At 50.9% G+C, this 20356-nt stretch overlaps 1 protein-coding gene across 3 annotated transcripts in view; it reads right to left on the bottom strand.

Annotated features, from left to right (window-relative positions):
• The window catches only part of DNAH1 (dynein axonemal heavy chain 1), a 240603-nt gene extending 220519 nt beyond the window's left edge, over positions 1-20084 (bottom strand). For 2 of the 3 annotated variants that reach the window (XM_063941354.1, XM_063941356.1), the window contains exons 1-22: positions 19984-20084; positions 17007-17231; positions 14820-14892; positions 14343-14517; positions 14063-14219; positions 13455-13587; positions 13163-13318; positions 11901-12138; positions 11662-11819; positions 11361-11572; positions 8673-8971; positions 7501-7651; positions 5562-5755; positions 4601-4826; positions 4392-4511; positions 2782-2864; positions 2557-2698; positions 2306-2461; positions 1980-2178; positions 1242-1495; positions 652-864; positions 257-421 (exon numbers count right to left, since the gene is read on the bottom strand). In XM_063941354.1, the coding sequence (XP_063797424.1) occupies positions 257-421; positions 652-864; positions 1242-1495; positions 1980-2178; positions 2306-2461; positions 2557-2698; positions 2782-2864; positions 4392-4511; positions 4601-4826; positions 5562-5755; positions 7501-7651; positions 8673-8971; positions 11361-11572; positions 11662-11819; positions 11901-12138; positions 13163-13318; positions 13455-13587; positions 14063-14219; positions 14343-14517; positions 14820-14892; positions 17007-17192 (3690 nt within the window). In that variant the 5' untranslated portion in view covers positions 17193-17231; positions 19984-20084. Of the gene's footprint in view, positions 1-256; positions 422-651; positions 865-1241; positions 1496-1979; positions 2179-2305; positions 2462-2556; positions 2699-2781; positions 2865-4391; positions 4512-4600; positions 4827-5561; positions 5756-7500; positions 7652-8672; positions 8972-11360; positions 11573-11661; positions 11820-11900; positions 12139-13162; positions 13319-13454; positions 13588-14062; positions 14220-14342; positions 14518-14819; positions 14893-17006; positions 17232-19900 lie in introns of all 3 variants that reach the window. The other variant, XM_063941355.1, reaches the window with a different exon arrangement.
• Positions 20085-20356: the final 272 nt, after the last annotated feature.

Here is a 20356-nt window from a genome sequence, read left to right as displayed (position 1 = left end):
CATCCCCCTCCATATAGTGCCCCCAGATCTGCATCCCCCTCCATATAGCGCCCCCAGATCTGCATCCCCTCCATATAGTGCCCCCATATCTGCATCCCCTCCATATAGTGCCCCCAGATCTGCATCCCCTCCATATAGTCCCCCCAGATCTGCATCCCCTCCATATAGTGCCCCCAGATCTGCATCCCCCTCCATATAGTCCCCCCAGATCTGCATCCCCCTCCATATAGTGCCCCCAGATCTGCATGCCCCCCACCTGTTTATTCTCCTCAGTGTTCCTCATGATCTTCCTCCAGGTCCTCTCCATGGTCTGGTAACGTTTGCTCTCTACCGGCAGCTGTCTGTTTATATCCTCAGAGCTGAATATTGGTTCCAGATAGAGCCATGAGCGCTGGCAGGCCAGCCATTCCTCCAGCACGTCCTGAGGGGCACAGAGGGAACGGTACATTACCACACAGACCTGACATGTTCCCCCAGCAGTTCTCAGTGTGCTTATCCGCACAGTCACAGACTGTACAGCACTGAGTACCTGGGTCAGACGATGCTAGTGTGCTTACCCGCACAGTCACAGACTATATAGCACTGCGTACTTGGGTCAGGCGCCGCCAGTGTGCTTATCCACGCAGTCACAGACTGTACAGCACTGCGTACCTGGGTCAGGCGCAGTTTGCTCTCCCAGCTGCTGATGCGTTCCTCGAAGGGCTTCTTATAGGGGGAGAAGGACATGCTCTGCGTCATTACAATGTGGTCGTCCAGCAGCTGCGAGGCCTCCTCGGGGCTCTTCAGGATGAAGGTGCCAGTCTCTTTGTAAGGCAGTATATTGAACAGCACTGAGGCCCACTCACCCTCCATTTTGTCCAGGGCCTGTGTAATACACAATTAGAGTTACACCCTTATGTGCAATTAGCCATATACAGGGTGGAGTCAGCCATTTTCTGGGGTGATTTATTCACGATAAAACTAGGAATGACTCAGTGATATTATTGAACCAATCTGGACATATATGAAAAAACAGCCCATCAATTTCAGCGACATGATGGCACTTCAAGGCGGCCATCTTGTCAGCCGTGAGAATGCAGCCACACAAATTCCCTGCCTTGACGTATATCCGTGATGTCACTGCTTCCTAGTTTATTGATTGGCTGTATTCTCACGATACCATTTCAGATCACAATATGGCTGCCTCCGTGGTGTGAAGGTGATAGAGGCCGCATTGATGGACATAATGTTGTTCTGCTCACCTGTTCGATGGAGAATTCCTTTCCCGCAATCTCTGCCACCTTGGCTATACTCTCTATGTGGTCCTGTAGCCTCATCTCCAGGCAGCGGGTGAAGGTCAGGTTGGCTTTGGGCTTGACATTGATCTTTATCTCTTCAGATAGAATCTCCCAGTGACGGTTTCTCATGCCAGGGTTGCGCAAGCCTTGTATCAGTGGGATATACGGCTTAAATTCTTCAATACGGCCCTTGATGTCTTGGGCAACATCTTGGCAGGCTGTGGAAGAATACAATACAATGGCTTCATCCTTCCCTATTCAACAGCCCCAAGGGGAGGGAATTTCACTATGCACTTCTCACTTCCTGCATGTCTTAGCAGGAACAGGAAGTTGTCTAGAAACTGCTAGGGAAGTGACGTGTACAGTGGAAAATTGTCTACTTAAACTGGATCGATAACGGCTGAACCATTATTGCAAGAGGTGGTCTTTCATATTTCATATTGCACACTGCCATCTGTTACATGTAAGTGTGTCCCTCACTTACACACAGTGGAGGAAGACATTCTATGAGTGCAACCAATATCCATATACACTCTATTACCTTACCAGGGACTTTAGACATCACTGGTACCTAGTGAACGGAGAGCCTCAGCTGGCAAAATGGGTGACAGATGTGCTTTAAGTATCGTCTTATGTAATGTCATGTGATCTGCACGTTCAAGTCACGTGACACAACTGTGTAACTTCGCGCCAGTAATTCACCTGGAATATCCCGGAAGTGTTTCACACACTTGTGCATGCTTTTATAAGACTCGCTGACGTTCTTCTCCAGCTGCTCAGCGTCAATGGTGGTGAGGGGATCATTCATCCAGCTCTCGTACCAGCGCATCCAGTCTGAGACGGTGGTCCATAGGTCTCGGAAGGGCTGGAAATCTTTCACCAGTCTCAGCAGCTTGTCATACTACCCGAGAGAAAGCGGAGCCAGGTATTAGATGAGCATCTCGCCACGGCTTCCTTTATGTAGTAAGAGCGCAATGATTGGCCTCGTAAGATGCGCGCTGATGATGTCATTGTGGTGGGGTACTTACATTTGTGACTGGCAGGCTGAAGAGCCTCTCCCTGTTGTTGTAGAGCTGAGACATCTGCAGCGACTCATTCAGCTGCTTGTGGACCCTCCGCACCTCGTTAGCGATCTCGTGAGCCCGATTTATATCCACGTGAGTGGAGAATCCAGCGACGACCATCTAGGGGGCAGACACAGAAGACTGTTCCACTGGGAGAGCACAGATAATATATATATGTTACACAGATTATAGACCAGGAGCCGGGCTGTACCCACCTGCAGGGAGTCCAAACGCTCCAAGAAATTGTTCTGGTCCATGACCTGGATTTTCCGAAATCTCTCCTCGTCCTCCAAGTGCTGTTCCTGGATGGTGTCCATGGTGGTCAGTACTTTGTGTGGCCACGCAATGATGGCCCACCTAGAGATAAGGGGCACGGCACAATCAGTGGTGTTTCTTCACCTGTAATATGACGTACACGTAGGAAGGAGCCGCACACCCACTTTGTATTGAAGTCCTCCTGGGTGAGGTTAGAGAGGAAATCGTCCATGACCTCGTAATCACCGGCCACTTTGGCGATTTGCTCCTGCAGAGTTAGGACATAACGGGAGAGTTACTTTCCATTGCATACATAAAATGACTATCAGCAGGAGATAATGGGGATGATTCAGAGGTGGGCGCAAATCGATGTCGGACGCAGTGGAGCGATGTTTTGATTGAATCGCGACGGAGGACGCAGTGAGGATTTATCTGCAAAGTGAGTGACAGTAAGTGACCATTTGGGGGAGGTGACGGGGGGTGGCTACATAAACACACGCTTTCTGCAGGTCCGTGTGCAGTTGGCCGGCCCGGCGTCTTAGTGGAGACGGACATTCTGTGACAGCATATAGGTGCTCAGACGTTCGATGGTTCTACCGATGTTCCTGATGTTGCATCTTTTGTATGTAAGCGCCGGATCTGACGCAGTCACTGGACGTCTCTGTGCACAAGACAGCGGCTGAGTCATCATGATATTTCTGCACACCTGCTGAGTCTGACATCGCAGCGCAAGATGCCGCGTGCCGCCATGATCTTGCAACGACGGTCGCAAAGCGACCGACAGTCAGGGAGTGTTTGTGGGCGGTAACAGGGAGTGGTGGCAAAAACGCAGACGCGCAGGGCTTGCTTAAGGCTGCAACTGAGATCTCACACGCAACTGCAATGTATCCGGCGTCTTACTTTATGCGGCCGCGCTGTGCCGCCATATGGCTAGTCAGGACTTCCATAATTGACTGACTTGTGACGGATACTGCGTCTGTGTACGCAGCCGCTGGGATCTGCAAAGCCGCTCGTGGGCGTCTCAAGACAAATCCAGGCGGTAGCAACATTAGCTTATTTTTGTACAGCCGCTGCGTTACACAATCACAGCTGCGAATGCATTTGCCTACGTCTCTGAATCAGGCCCATAGAATAAATGTACTAAATGGTCATGAAATCTGTATTGTTGCTATGTTTATAACAACTGTGTTGCGATAGTTATTGTGATACTATGGGGGGCCTGACAGTGGCGCACTGATCCGACAAATCAGGATGGCCCAGTATAGGATGTGACTATCGCTTGATCAGCTGACATCCTCCCCTGTGGCTTCCTCATTGGCCAGGAGACAGGCAATGCAGCCCAGTATACCGCTCACGTATGTTACCTTAGCAGATCTGGCTGCGGTATTCCATGTACAGTATATGTAGCTGTGTAATACTTACACCAATGCCCCCTCTCTGTGCACTTCACTATACACCACTGGCGATTAATATATAAAACACATTCTGGTTTTGTGGCTAGTGAATAAAGCATTCCTCCAGGCTAGCAGCTGGATCACAAAGCTGAAGCCAAGTTAGAAGCTAGTATGAGAAATACCCTCTGATCTGGTGGCTCGGATGCAAAGCTGACGTCAATCTGGTGGATGGAACCTAGGAAGTTTCCCTGTATCTGGTGACTAGTGTGCAAAACTTTCCCCTGCATTCGTGGCTAGCATCCAGACCCCACTAATCTTATCTGACTTTCAACGCCTTAAAGAACTAATGAAGGCGTCACATGACATAAAGACTTAGCGGATTCCCTCCTGCAGGGACTTACCTCCAGAGTTTTAACCTGCTCCGGTACTCCCTTCATCCACTCCCGGAGCTCCGTCAGCTCCTCCACACTATTCGGCTTCTCGTACAGTTTGCGACTGATGACTCGGAACTGCTCTGAAATCTGTAAAAGCAACGTAATGGGGCTGTGTCACCAGATGACCCCAGATGCTGCCGCATTACCCCCACAGGCCGCCTCCCTCATTCAGTCACCTCCTCCACTTCCCCGTGCACGTTCTTGGCGAATAGCTCCAGCAGCGCGTTGGAGAGGGCTTTGCGTTTACGAGACAGGTTCTGCTTCACTCCTTCAATGCCGACGTGGAAGGGGCCGACGATGATGGAGTTAGGTAGGGAATGGTCAAGTCGCTCCTTTTCCAGAAGATGCTCTTCAGCCTCTCGTCTAACCTCGGCCGCCGACGGGTTCTTGGCTCGGATCATTCTGTAGGGAGATCCGCCATGTGATTCGAGGTAACGTACATGGGCAGTCATTCCGAGTTGATCGCTAGCTGCATTTGTTCGCAGCGCAGCGATCAGGCTAAAAAATGGCAGTTCTGCGCATGCGGCGCAATGCACACGCGCGTCGTACGAGTACAATGAACAATGCAGTTTTGCACAGGGTCTAGCGAAGCATTTCAGTCGCACTGGTGGCCGCAGAGTGATTGACAGGAAGTGGGCGTTTCTGGGTGGCAACTGACAGTTTTCAGGGAGTGTTAGGAAAAACGCAGGCGTAGCTGGGCGAACGCTGGGCGTGTTTGTGACGTCAAAACAGGAACTGAACAGTCTGAAGTCATCGCAAGCGCTGAGTAGGTTTTGAGCTACTCAGAAACTGCACAAAAAAAACTTTGTAGCCGCTCTGCGATCCTTTCGTTCACACTTCTGCTAAGCTAAAATACACTCCCAGTGGGAGGCGGCCTAGCGTTTGCACGGCTGCTAAAAACTGCTAGCGAGCGAACAACTCGGAATGACCACCATGGAGTGTGATCTTACATAATGAGGCCATGTCCTTTTAAAGAAGACTATGGAGTGCTTCTGAATCGGACGCACAGCGGCTGTGTTTGCGTGATTTACTATCTTACGCTTAGTATTGGAGACATCGGCTATTAGCGTCTATTACACGTGGCACTTTTGAGCGTGACGCTGACACGAAGCCTGACGGTACCTATATAGCACTCACTTCATGTAGGTTTCCACGTCTGTGTTATTTAGTTCCAAGTATTTCTCGTACTGCCTGACATACGCCCTCAGAGGTATCAGGGCTTTACATATGGCGGTGCGGATGTTCTTGCGCAGTTCCTCCACCGGCGGCTCGTGTAGGCCGACAGACTCCAGCAGTTGGGTGCCGCTGATGAAGAGATTTTCCAGCACAAACTAGAAAGACAAAGACGAGCAGACCAGAAGATCATTCGAAACCATCCCTAACTTTCCAGAAAATGTCACTGATTTTCAGCATTGTTTTTAGATCATCAGGCAGAGCTGTTTACTTGTTTTGCCCTGGATATAGGGCCTAATTCAGACCTGATCATTGTTGTGTGAATTTGCACAGCGTCCGATTACTGATTTACTGCGCATGCGTACGGATCGTAATGCGCAGGCACGAGGCCAAACAGCAATAAAATCCTGCAGTTTTTTATCGCTAGGCGAACGCAGGCTGATTGACAGGAAGTGACGTTTGTGGGTGGTATCTGGACGTTTTCTGGGAGTGTCAGGAGAAACGCAGGCGTTCCCAAGCGTTCTCAGGGCGGGTGTGTGACGTCAGCTCCGGCCCCGATCAGCCTGTCTGTATCGCACTGTAGGAGTAAGTCCTGGGCTGCGCACATACTGGAAAAATCATTAGATGGTGAGTGAGTTGTGAACGGATTTGCAGATGTCCGCTGTCTGGCGAAGTTTTCGCACGGCGTACACATGCATTCGCACACTTGCACGAGGCGGGTTTTCACTATTTATGGGCGGCGGCTATCTGATCGCAGACCGCTGCAAAATCACAGAGGAGCGATCAGGTCTGAATTAGGCCCTTAGTTGTATCCAGTGCTGAGAGCAGAGCACCGCTAGATCATACCCCAGAGCAATTTAATGAAACACTCCGCTCGGATGATAGAAACACTTGGCTGGAAAGCACATGCCCGCACATACAATGCTTTGGTTCTGCCCCAGTGCTGAAGTGTAAAAGTCCCAGAATATTATGTTTTAATGGCACATTATTACATAAGTCACTTTTGTGTGCGCAAGCCTTTCATATCACATTGCGCAACTCTGCCAAAGTACAACATGGAGACGCAAAAAGGGCCCCATTCCAGCGCAGTCATAGTGGTCATCCCAGGCCGCTGGAGGTCCACTTCCCTACCCAGTGTTGGGGAGTGATTCTCTAGACTGGACCACTATATGGTCAGAGGTGGACAGATTTGGGGAACCCTGCTCTAGCCGCTACAATGCTGCTCACACTTACCTGTCCGTTATATTATCCCTGACAATGCTGGTATGTTCTTCTGCCTTACTAATGGCTCTCTCTCCCATTTTTGGTTGGGACCCCCTACTATGCCCAAGCACCACCACCGCTGTCCCCCTTTCTCCTGCACTTCCACTATGTTTTGTCCTTTCTATATTCTCTGGAACGTCAACAATGCAATGACACAACTAAAAAACATGGGCTATGATGGCCCTTTGGATACTGTACAGGCCTGTCACTGCTCTTTGTCCATGCCTGTTGCTACTGTTTCTGGCTTGTTTTATGATGCCAAATATGTATATCCATGAATACCTGTTTTATTCTTTGAATAGAAACATAATAGGTCCATCTATATGTTTTAGACGAGGCCTGATGACATCCAAGCTCTGAGCTGGTCCAAATCCATGTTATTATACAGGGTGGCAATCCCACAGTAAGAAATAACACGTTCATTATAATTTACTTCCTGGCCCCAGCGCAGTGAAGACGGATCACCCAATAGCTAACGCAAATCCGGGCTACTTCTAGACTATATATTATGTAAGTGTGCTGGGAGAGCCTGGTAATATTTACGTCTTAGCTGCAGTTATGGCGGCTTCCCATCTTTGCGCGCTGCTGGGACACCCTAGGGGTTAGTAGCGGACCTGGGCGTTTGACGTTCCACGCTCACCTTTTCTAGTTGGGGTACAGTGTGAGTTGCCAGGATTCCCTTATCAAACAAGCTCGTGAGTGTACTTTCAAAATTCTCCAGAGGCGTGCTGAAATGAGCCCCGGACAGGTCCAGCACCAAGTCCAGCAGAAATATAGGGTTCTTGCGGGGCCTGTAAGAAAGGAATACGACACAGTCATGTGGGGAAGTGCGGTAAAGCGCCAAGTAGAGTGATGTTGGCTCTTCTTTATGGCACTGTCCATAATCTTCCCTTCGTTTATACGGGATGTGTTCCCAGATCATCCATTTACAATTTATATAACCTGATCATGTCTAAATGGGAACATAATGCAGGGTTGGACTGGCCCACAGGGGTATAGGGGGGAATACCCGGTGGAACCCACTGCCGGAGGGCCCACAGTCTCCTCTAGCTAGGGGTCAGTTTCTTGACTGTGCGCTCTAATTATACATTGTTACTTTATTAATGGTACTTTCCAGGTGGAACAGGACCACTGATAAACATGGGAGCTTAGGGGGTCATTCCGAGTTCATCGCTCGCTAGCTAGTTTTAGCAGCCATGCAAACGCTATGCCGCCGCCTACAGGGGAGTGTATTTTAGCTTAGCAGAAGTGCGAACGCCTGTGCCTGAACCTACTCAGAGCTTGCGATCACTTCCTGCCTATTCGTGTCCGGATTTGACGTCATACACCCGCCCAGCGAAAGCCCAGCCAGGCCTATGTTTTTTCAGACACGCCTGCGTTTTTGCAAACACTCCCTGAAAACGGTCAGTTGACACCCAGTAACTCCCCCTTCCTGTCAATCGTCTTGCAGCCGTCAGTGCGACTGAAAACTTCGCTAGAACCTGTGCAAAACAACAAATGCCTTTGTACCCGTACGTCGCGTGTGCGCATTGCGGTGCATACGCATGCGCAGAAATGCAGATTTTTAGCCTGATCGCTGCGCTGCGAACAACGGCAGCTTGCGATCAACTCGGAATGAACCCCTTAGTTCGCTTCTGTATAAACCATACCAAAATTCAACAAATGGTTAACCAAGTGTCTGAGGTGGCTGGCCATGTCCCATCTGGTGGCCCTTAAACCTAGGCCCCCTCCACTGCATTCCCCCATTGGGCCTTTCATGCCCCAGGCTAACACCGGCTCTGTAGCCTTCTGATATTCTGGATGAAGTCTCACTTATAGGGGCTGTTAATGAGGTCGCCTCCCCAGTCCATATCCTCGGTACACGACAAGACGCTGTAACAGGCATCCAGTATGAACTGTGTGAAGCTGACCAGAGAGTCCTGCACCAGGAACCGCAGAGAGTCCTGAAGGTTAAACTTGACGAGCTCCATCAGCTGCCGCAGTTTAGACATTCGGTAGACCTCCCAGTTACGCTCGCTGAGGTCGTACCAGCCCTTTCCTACATCCCGCAGGCTGCTGCGCACGGCGTTCTTTAATGTGCTCACCCAGCTGTCCTTCAGAAACAGCTGGACCTAGAAGGGAAGGTATAGAGGTGAGAAGATCGGATGTTAGGAAGAAACAGCTGGCCCTAGAAGGGAAGGTACAGAGGTGTGGAGAAGGGATGTCAGGAAGAAACAGCTGGACCTAGAAGGGAAGGTACAGAGGTGAGGTGAGGGGGTGTCAGGAAGAAACAGCTAGACCTAGAAGGGAAGGTACAGGAGGTGAGGTGAGGGGGTGTCAGGAAGAAACAGCTAGACCTAGAAGGGAAGGTACAGGAGGTGCGGAGAAGGGGTGTCCTTCAGAAACAGCTGAACCTAGAAGGGAAGCTACAGAGGTGAGGTGAGGGGGTGTCAGGAAGAAACAGCTGGACCTAGAAGGGAAGCTACAGAGGTGAGGTGAGGGGGTGTCAGGAAGAAACAGCTGACCTAGAAGGGAAGCTACAGAGGTGAGGTGAGGGGGTGTCAGGAAGAAACAGCTAGACCTAGAAGGGAAGGTACAGGAGGTGAGGTGAGGGGGTGTCAGGAAGAAACAGCTAGACCTAGAAGGGAAGGTACAGGAGGTGAAGAGAAGGGATGTCAGGAAGAAACAGCTGGACCTAGAAGGGAAGGTACAGGAGGTGTAGAGAAGGGATGTCAGGAAGAAACAGCTGGACCTAGAAGGGAAGGTACAAGAGGTGAGGAGAGGAGGTGTCCTTCAGAAACAGCTGGACCTAGAAGTGAAGGTACAGAGGTGTGGAGAGGGGCTGTCAGGAAGAAACAGCTGGACCTAGAAGGGAAGGTACGGAGGTGTGGAGAGAGGCTGTTAGGAAGAAACAGCTGGACCTAGAAAGGAAGATACAGAGGTGAGGAGAGGGGATGTCAGGAAGAAACAGCTGGACGTAGAAGGGAAGGTAAAGAGGTGAAGAGAGGGGATGTCAGGAAGAAACAGCTGGACCTAGAAGGGAAGGTACAGGAGGTGTAGAGAAGAGATGTCAGGAAGAAACAGCTGAACCTAGAAGGGAAGGTACAGAGGTGAGGAGGGGGGTGTCAAGTAGAAACAGCTGGACCTAGAAGGGAAGGTACAGGAGGTGAGAAGGGATGTCAGGAAGAAACAGCTGGACCTAGAAGGGAAGGTACAGAGGTGCGGAGAGGATATGTCAGGAAAAAACAGCTGGACCTAGAAGGTAAGGTACAGGAGGCGAGGAGAGGGAATGTCAGGAAGTAACAGCTGGACCTAGAAGGTAAGGTACAGGAGGTGAGGAGAGGGAATGTCAGGAAAAAACAGCTGGACCTAGAAGGCAAGGTACAGGAGGTGCAGAGAGGGGATCTCAGAAAGAAACAGCTGGACCTAGAAGTGAAGGTACAGAGGTGAGAGGAAGGGATGTCAGGAAGAAACAGCTGGACCTAGAAGGGAAGGTAAAGAGGTGAGGAGAGGGGATGTCAGGAAGAAAGAGCTGGACCTAGAAGGGAAGGTACAAGAGGTGAGGAGAAGAGATGTCAGGAAGAAACAGCTGGACCTAGAAGGGAAGGTTCAGAGGGGCGGAGAGGGGATGTCAGGAAGAAACAGCTGGACCTAGAAGGGAAGGCAAAGAGGTTCGGAGAGGGGGTGACAAGAAGAAACAGCTGGACCTAGAAGGGAAGGTACAGAGATGAAGAGAGGTGATGTCAGGAAGAAACAGTTGTACCTAGAAGGGAAGGTACATAGGTGAGGAGAATGGATGTCAGGAAGAAACAGCTGGACCTAGAAGGGAAGGTACAGAGGTGCGGAGAGGGGGTGTCAGGAAGAAACAGCTGGACCTAGAAGGGAAGGTACTGAGGTGATGAGAGGGGGTGTCAGGAAGAAACAGCTGGACCTAGAAGGGAAGGTAAAGAAGTGAGAAGGGATATCAGGAAGAAACAGCTGGACCTAGAAGGGAAGGTACAGGAGGTGTGGAGAGGGGATGTCAGGAAGAAACAGCTGGACCAAGAAGGGTAGGTATAGAGGATCAGAGAGGTGGTGTCAGAAATAAACAGCTGGACCTGGAAGGGAAGGTACAGAGGTGAGAAGGGATGTCAGGAAGAAACAACTGGACCTAGAAGGGAAGGTACAGAGGTGCGGAGAGGGGCTGTCAGGAAGAATCCGCTAGACCTAGAAGGGAAGGTACAGAGGTGCGGAGACGGGCTGTCAGGAAGAACCAACGTAATTCCAGGACCACTCGTCTGCTCTGAAGGTGTTTTGTGCCACTACTCAAGCAAAGAGCTAGACATTCTATGGACCCTGAAGAAGACTGTATTATATTAGCTGTTACAGGAAAACTGACATTTGGGGAAGTTTTAGTGAACAGAATGTACTCTGTCTATAGTAAGAAATAAAGGTTTGACAGTTAATATGACAAAGTGAATGGAGAAAATCATATCTAGCCCAAAGAGCTCACAATTAAAGTTTCTTTAATGAAGTCTTTACCTGGGAAAAGATCTGTGACTGCATCTGCTCAAACTCTTCCAGTCGGACGCTCTTGGTCAGGTTGGAGTGAAAGAGAGACATAGCGCAGACTTTGTTACACTCCGCCCGGACCTTACAGAGGGAGGTGATGACCTCCGGCCTGGTCAGGAGGGTGGTGAACGTGAACGACGCACGGTTCTTTGCAAAAGGGTAGTTTGGAACCTGAACTAGTCCTGCAAGGACCAGATGACATGTGTTATATTGGTAAATAAGACAGAAGTGAGGACACAGCGACAGCAGAAGGGGGATTTAATACTCGCACCTTTCACGGGAACTTTTTCCTCCGTTCTGTTTGGGAGAGTCACGTAGGAAAACTTGTCAGGCTTTAAAGAGACCAGTCGGTCAAAGATGAGCTTGTTCATTGTGCGCTGGTAATCCAGACTGACCTCCGCTTCCAGGTGTTCTAGCTGCTGGTGATCACTGAGAAAAGCGGCAACACCGTGAGAGGAAGGAACGTCTGGGGTCTATAACACACCATGAACGTACAGACGCGGGTCATACTTATCGTCTCGCTTCAGCAGTCGCTGCTTCATCCTGCTCAGACTCTCCGCTGCGATCTTACGGCTCCCGTTCCCCGGCATACAATCAATATACAGGTTGTATAGCAGCAGCGCCTCTGTCTTCTTCCGTAACTGGTTAGCTGCTGCGATCCTCTGCGCAAATACACGTGGATTCTCAGCGCAGAACAGCAGCCGGATCCGTGGTACCCAGTACTGGTATAGTGCCAGTGTGGGCGATACTGAAAGAGATGGAATAATCAATTGTTTTCCAGTTACCTGAGTGCAGTGGCCCTTATTCAAGGAGCAACTAAACTGGCGCTGGTGCGCATAAAGCGCCCGATTCAGAGGTGGACGCGCTGCTGATGTCAGACGCAATGTAGTAATTTTTTTCCTACTGTGCATGAGTCTGGGGCGCACTGCGCATGCGTTACGATTGGATGGACACACTACACCTGCCACAGGGCTCACACAGGAGACCACACTCTGATGGAGAACCTGCTCCTGCCACAGGGCTCACACAGGAGTCCACACTCTGATGGAGAAACAGCACCTGCCACAGGGCTCACACAGGAGAGCACACTCTGATGGAGAACCTGCTCCTGCCACTGGGCTCACACAGGAGACCACACTCTGATGAAGAACCTGCTCCTGCCACAGAGCTCACACAGGAGACCACACTCTGATGAAGAACCTGCTCCTGCCACAGGGCTCACACAGGAGACCACACTTTGATGTAGAACCTGCTCCTTCCACAGGGCTCACACAGGAGACCACACTCTGATGAAGAACCTGCTCCTTCCACAGGGCTCACACAGGAGACCACACTCTGATGGAGAACCAGCACCTGCCACAGGGCTCACACAGGAGACCACACTCTGATGAAGAACCTGCTCCTGCCACAGGGCTCAGACAGGAGACCATACTCTGATGGAGAAACAGCACCTGCCACAGGGCTCACACAGGAGACCACACTCTGATGAAGAACCTGCTCCTGCCACAGAGCTCACACAGGAGACCACACTCTGATGGAGAACCAGCTCCTGTCATAGGGCTCACACAGGAGACCACACTCTGATGAAGAACCTGCTCCTGCCACAGGGCTCACACAGGAGACCACACTTTGATGTAGAACCTGCTCCTTCCACAGGGCTCACACAGGAGACCACACCCTGATGGAGAACCTGCACTCACTTATCGGCATGACGGAAGTTCTCTTTATGATACTAGAACAAGAGTATATAATATCTCGGAGACAATACTCACCCGAGTCTCTGCATCGTTGTGCTTCAGTGCGGTCTCTAGGGGTCCTGAGCTGGGTGCCTGTAGATTTATGGACCAGGTAGAGCTTCCTCTGCTGATCATACTCCAGGACACCAACATTGCACCACTCATACAGCAGCTCTGGATTCTTCGGGTCTTCTAAAATGGCAATAACACTAAGTTTAGTTTAATTTTACCCTAGAGGGCTCTACCGCCCAGAATAGAAAGTTAGATGCAACATCTGTCACCCCTCCTGCCCCCAGGTAGCAGCTGGGGAAAAAACACAATTGCTCACCGTGCCCAAGTACGTCATCCGCCGGGAGGAGGGCCTGGCCTGGGACAGGTTTCCGCACATTGGACGTTTCATCAAATCCCAGATTCAGCCAATCAGCCCAGGTCCGAATATCGAATTCCTCGTCATCAAACACCTTTTAAAGGAATATTGACCAATCTCATATACATGCACTGGGGGCCATGCGGCTTATGTGAGCATTCAGAATGTGTTTTATTGCCACAAAGAGGACTATGAGAGGAAATAATGTACAATGGGCTTGGTTCTGAGCTGTACATAATGCAACCGCAACTACAGGCGCCCGCTGAGAACAGAATGCGCAGGAAATGCAAGTGGGAAAGGTACTGAAGTGTTTGGATCTATGCGATCACGCTGCCCCACTCTTACAGCCGCCATAAGAGCCTCCATCATTCCCACCACCACATACACCTACCCCATGCTAGATGCAGGAGACCGGTCTGAATTTGGTGCCCTCAACGCATGACACCCCATTGGACAGTTCTCTTGATCGCATTTCCTGACTCCTAGCTACCACCAGAAACGCCCATTTAGCAGCTGCAGAGAGGCAGCCGAGACACGTACCTCTGAGCGTATGAGAGGTTTGGACTTACCTCCAGAGGTAGGTATGTGGGCAGAGGCTGTCCTGTGTTCTGCCCCATGCAGGGGAGGCTGCTGGAGTCAGTATGTCGGGCCACCAGAAGATTGGAGTCTATACCTTCATTGGCCAGGAGCTGGGATATATTCAGGCTGAGGAATTCCCGTCTTCTCCTGGGGTCGGGGAAGTTTTAGAATTGGCAGAAATTAGTTATCTCGTGTATATGCTCCGATATTCCTCTATAACAGACATCTGCTGTAGCGCAGTACAAGTTATCACCAGGGCACAGATCTCACCTCTCCAGTTCCAGCTTCCGGGGGCACTGCCCGGGCGGCACAGTGTAAGGAAGCTGCACCTTTGGCTCGTAGCCTCTCCCTGAAAAATCAGACTTCAGAAGCACCTCGGTGGTGGGGTACGAGACCTGAGTGTCCAGGAAACACTGGAGGTTCTCCGGGGTCTCAAAACTATTCACTGAGGAAGAGATTGATATTATGTTATCACAGAAATAGGAGGGCTGCAACTGATATAGACGGAACACACCACATCACTGAGCTCAGAGCGGAGACCGGGAGATATATATATATATGTAGACTGACACAGCGTAATGTGACCAGAAAGGGTTATTGCGTGACTGTCAGTAACTCCAGGAAATGCCCCCGACACTGTATTTCTGTAATACGTGTCCCCTGCGATCAGACTGAGGGGAGCTGATCTGGGACAGTCATAGCGCTGTGCGTGCAGTCTGTGTGGAAAGGAGGCTCCGGGGATATTACCTTTGGGGGTGTTATGGTCCAGGTCGGCCTGTCTGAGGAGGTCTGGTTGTACCATAGGTCCCGCACTCACATCCTGAAACACAAAGGCAACGGGGTGACAAAGTCTGAGTTACAGCTGAAATACATGGTCATTGTTACATGAGGAGTCATCAGCATGGGTCACTTACACACACAGGTAAGTGTGCCCCCCAGCATGAATGTGGTCCAGTGACGCCAAATGCCTATTATTACAGGTAAGTGCGTCCCCAGCATGAATGTGGTCCAGTGACGCCATATACCTATTATTACAGGTAAGTGCGTCCCCAGCATGAATGTGGTCCAGTGACGCCAAATGCCTATTATTACAGGTAAGTGCGTCCCCAGCATGAATGTGGTCCAGTGACGCCATATACCTATTATTACAGGTAAGTGCGCCCCCAGGATGAATGTGGTCCAGTGACGCCATATACCTATTATTACAGGTAAGTGCGTCCCCAGCATGAATGTGGTCCAGTGACGCCATATACCTATTATTACAGGTAAGTGCGTCCCCAGCATGAATGTGGTCCAGTGACGCCATATACCTATTATTACAGGTAAGTGCGTCCCCAGCATGAATGTGGTCCAGTGACGCCATATACCTATTATTACAGGTAAGTGCGTCCCCAGCATGAATGTGGTCCAGTGACGCCATATACCTATTATTACAGGTAAGTGCGTCCCCAGCATGAATGTGGTCCAGTGACGCCATACGCCTATTATTACAGGTAAGTGTGTCCCCAGGATGAATGTGGTCCAGTGACGCCAAATGTCTATTATTACAGGTAAGTGCGTCCCCAGCATGAATGTGGTCCAGTGACGCCATACACCTATTATTACAGGTAAGTGCGTCCCCAGCATGAATGTGGTCCAGTGACGCCATATGCCTATTATTACAGGTAAGTGCGTCCCCAGCATGAATGTGGTCCAGTGACGCCATATGCCTATTATTACAGGTAAGTGCGTCCCCGGCATGAATGTGGTCCAGTGACGCCATACACCTATTATTACAGGTAAGTGCGTCCCCAGCATGATTGTGGTCCAGTGACGCCATACACCTATTATTACAGGTAAGTGCGGCCCCAGCGTGAATGTGGTCCAGTGACGCCATACACCTATTATTACAGGTAAGTGCGTCCCCAGCATGAATGTGGTTCAGTGACGCCATACACCTATTATTACAGGTAAGTGCGTCCCCAGCGTGAATGTGTTTCAGTGACGCCATACACCTATTATTACAGGTAAGTGCGTCCCCAGCATGAATGTGGTCCAGTGACGCCATATACCTATTATTACAGGTAAGTGCGTCCCCAGCATGAATGTGGTCCAGTGACGCCATATACCTATTATTACAGGTAAGTGCGTCCCCAGCATGAATGTGGTCCAGTGACGCCATACACCTATTATTACAGGTAAGTGCGTCCCCAGCATGAATGTGGTCCAGTGACGCCATATGCCTATTATTACAGGTAAGTGCGTCCCCAGCATGAATGTGGTCCAGTGACGCCATATGCCTATTATTACAGGTAAGTGCGTCCCCAGCATGAATGTGGTCCAGTGACGCCATATGCCTATTATTACAGGTAAGTGCGTCCCCAGCATGAATGTGGTCCAGTGACGCCATACACCTATTATTACAGGTAAGTGCGTCCCCAGCATGAATGTGGTCCAGTGACGCCATATGCCTATTATTACAGGTAAGTGCGTCCCCGGCATGAATGTGGTCCAGTGACGCCATACACCTATTATTACAGGTAAGTGCGTCCCCAGCATGATTGTGGTCCAGTGACGCCATACACTTATTATTACAGGTAAGTGCGTCCCCAGCGTGAATGTGGTCCAGTGACGCCATACACCTATTATTACAGGTAAGTGCGTCCCCAGCATGAATGTGGTTCAGTGACGCCATACACCTATTATTACAGGTAAGTGCGTCCCCAGCGTGAATGTGTTTCAGTGACGCCATACACCTATTATTACAGGTAAGTGCGTCCCCAGCATGATTGTGGTCCAGTGACGCCATACACCTATTATTACAGGTAAGTGCGTCCCCAGCATGAATGTGGTTCAGTGACGCCATACACCTATTATTACAGGTAAGTGCGTCCCCAGCATGAATGTGGTTCAGTGACGCCATATACCTATTATCTGCATAAATGTAAAACTTACTGTGACCAGAGCGGATGCGCCATAAGTCAGGATATCGGAATAAAAGCCTCGCTGCTTGATAACCGGATATCTCCGTGTAGGGACGGCGCTATTCCATGTGCTGGGTGTCAGAGACGGAGGATGAGGGGACACCGCAGGATACAGCCGCAGGGAATGGGATACACCTCTGCTGGTCTCTTCCATCATACAGGAGAAAGCAGCCGCCACACCGGTTCATCGGCAGATCTGTAACATAGAGACCAGACAGAGATCTACAAACATGTGGGAGATGGCAACAGATGGGATTACCTGATGCAGATCATTCCACCCTGTACCTAGAACTGCAGATCATTCCACCCTCTCACTGCAGCTACAGATCATTCCACCCTGTACCTAGAACTGCAGATCATTCCACCCTGTACTTAGAACTGCAGATCATTCTACCCTGTACTTAGAACTGCAGATCATTCTACCCTGTACTTAGAACTGCAGATCATTCTACCCTGTACTTAGAACTGCAGATCATTCCACCCTGTACTTAGAACTGCAGATCATTCCACCCTGTAGCTAGAACTGCAGATCATTCCACCCTTTCACTGCACCTACAGATCATTCCACCCTGCACCTAGAACGGCAGATCATTCCACCCTCTCATACAGCAGCTACAGATCATTCCACCATGTACCTAGAACTGCAGATCATTCCACCCTCTCATACAGCACCTACAGATCATTCCACCCTGCACCTAGAACGGCAGATCATTCCACCCTCTCATACAGCAGCTACAGATCATTCCACCCTGTACCTAGAACTGCAGATCATTCCACTCTCTCACTGCAGCTAAAGATCATTCCACCCTGTACCTAGAACTGCAGATCATTCCACCCTCTCACTGCAGCTAAAGATCATTCCACCCTGTACCTAGAACTGCAGATCATTCCACACTGCACCTAGAACTGCAGATCATTCCACCCTCTCACTGCAGCTAAATATCATTCCACCCTGTACCTAGAACTGCAGATCATTCCACCCTCTCACTGCAGCTAAAGATCATTCCACCCTGTACCTAGGCTAGAACTGCAGATCATTCCACACTCCCCTGTAGCTGTGGATCTTTCAGCTCTATCGTCCCACCACAGCTACAGATTATTTTGAAGTCACAACAGCTACAGATCATTCCACCATGTCACCACGGCTGCAGACCATTCCACCCTGTCACCACAGCTGCAGATCATTCCACCCTGTCACCACAGCTGCAGACCATTCCACCCTGTCACCACAGCTGCAGATCATTCCACTCTGTTCCCAGAGACATTCTACTGTGTCTCTAGATCTGTAGATAAATCCACCATGTACCTAAAAATTGGGTCTGATTCTGACTCAGACTCAAAGGAGTCGAAGTATTAAGCCTTAAAGAGAGATAAAGTGGAGAGAGATAAAGTATCAGCCAATCAGCTCCTAGTTGTCATTTTTGAAACACAGCCTGTAACATGGCAGTTAGGAGCTGATTGGCTGATACTTTATCTCTCTCCAAAGCTTAGTAGTAGTACATAGACGACTAAGTGCCGGTATTTCTGCCAGTATCTGTCTGCTGATAATCGCGCCAAGCGAAAGCTTTTGGACTTACATCTGGACTGTGCTCTATCTTCTCTTCCCTGCACGCTTCCTATATCACCCCCCATAAAGTAGGTTCAGCCGCCGCTGCACACAGGAGCTCACACTCTATGGGAGGGTTGATGTATGAAGCGTGCAGGGAAGAGAAGGTGCAGCCCCCGGTGCACACAGGAGCTCACACTCTATGGGGGGGGGAGATCTATGAAGCGTGCAGGGAAGAGAAGGTTCAACCGCCGGTGCACACAGGAGCTCACACTCTATGGGGGGAGATGTATGAAGCGTGCAGAGAAGAGAAGGTTCAGCCGCCGGTGCACACAGGAGCTCACACTCTATGGTGGGGAGATGCATGAAGCGTGCAGGGAAGAGAAGGTTCAGCCGCCGGAGCGCACAGGAGCTCACACTCTATGGGGGGGGGGAGGTGATGTATGAAGCGTGCAGGGAAGAGAAGGTTCAGCCCCCGGTGCACACAGGAGCTCACACTCTATGGGGTGGAGATCTATGAAGCGTGCAGGGAAGAGAAGGTTCAGCCGCCGGTGCACACAGGAGCTCACACTCTATGGTGGGGGGATGTATGAAGCGTGCAAGGAAGCGAAGATTCAGCCGCCGGTGCACACAGGAGCTCACACTCTATGGGGGGGAGATCTATGAAGCGTGCAGGGAAGAGAAGGTGCAGCCCCCGGTGCACACAGGAGCTCACACTCTATGGGGTGGAGATCTATGAAGCGTGCAGGGAAGAGAAGGTTCAGCCGCCGGTGCACACAGGAGCTCACACTCTATGGTGGGGAGATGTATGAAGCATGCAAGGAAGCGAAGGTGCAGCCGCCGGTGCACACAGGAGCTCACACTCTATAGGGGGGAGATGTATGAAGCGTGCAGGGAAGAGAAGGTTCAGCCGCCGGAACGCACGGGTGCTCACACTCTATGGGGGGGGGGGGGGGGGGGGGTGATGTATGAAGCGTGCAGGGAAGAGAAGGTTCAGCCGCTGGCGCGCACAGGAGCTTACACTCTATGGGGGGAGATGTATTGAAGCGTGCAGGAGAGAGAAGGTGCAGCCCCCGGTGCACACAGGAGCTCGCACTCTATGGGGGGGAGATGTATGAAGTGTGCAGGGAAGAGAAGGTTCAGCCGCCGGTGCGCACAGGAGCTCGCACTCTGGGCCTAATTTAGACCTGATTGCAGCAGCAGATTTGTTAGCAGTTGGGCAAAACCATGTGGAGTGCAGGTGGGGCAGATGTAACATATGCAGAGAGAGTTAGATTTGGGTTGCCATGGGCAACTTCTCTGTTACCACAGCTTCGTACCTCTCCCCCTGTGTGCCCTGAGACAGGAGGTGCCGCGCAGGGAGCACCGGGACTGTATACCGGGAGCAGTGACTGTACGTTACCTGCACCCGCCGCCGCCGCTGTGTCCGTATCCCGGCAGGAGGACGCTGAGCGTTGCTAGGGAGGTACCACGTGCGCCCGCCCCGGGGGAGGAGTCACCACTACCGCTCCACCCCCTGCACACGTGTTTGGTAGCGCTCACCCTACTGCCCCCTATTCTCCTGTGTGACCGAGCTCTGCCTCATAGTACATAGCAGCAGCCGCGTACTACAGGAGCTGACGGGACCAGCGGCCACTGCCCGGCGTCTTCACCTCACACGCTGCCCGGACTCCACCAGCCTCCCACCCCGGACCCAGCCTCATCCCGCCACCTCAGGACCCAGCCTCATCCCGCCACCTCAGGACCCAGCCTCATCCCGCCACCTCAGGACCCAG

The sequence above is a fragment of the Pseudophryne corroboree genome, chromosome 9, assembly GCF_028390025.1.
Source record: "Pseudophryne corroboree isolate aPseCor3 chromosome 9, aPseCor3.hap2, whole genome shotgun sequence".
NCBI lineage: Eukaryota > Metazoa > Chordata > Amphibia > Anura > Myobatrachidae > Pseudophryne > Pseudophryne corroboree.
The sequence above is the reverse complement of the archived record's forward strand: the minus strand, read 5'-3'. Positions and strand labels throughout refer to the sequence as shown.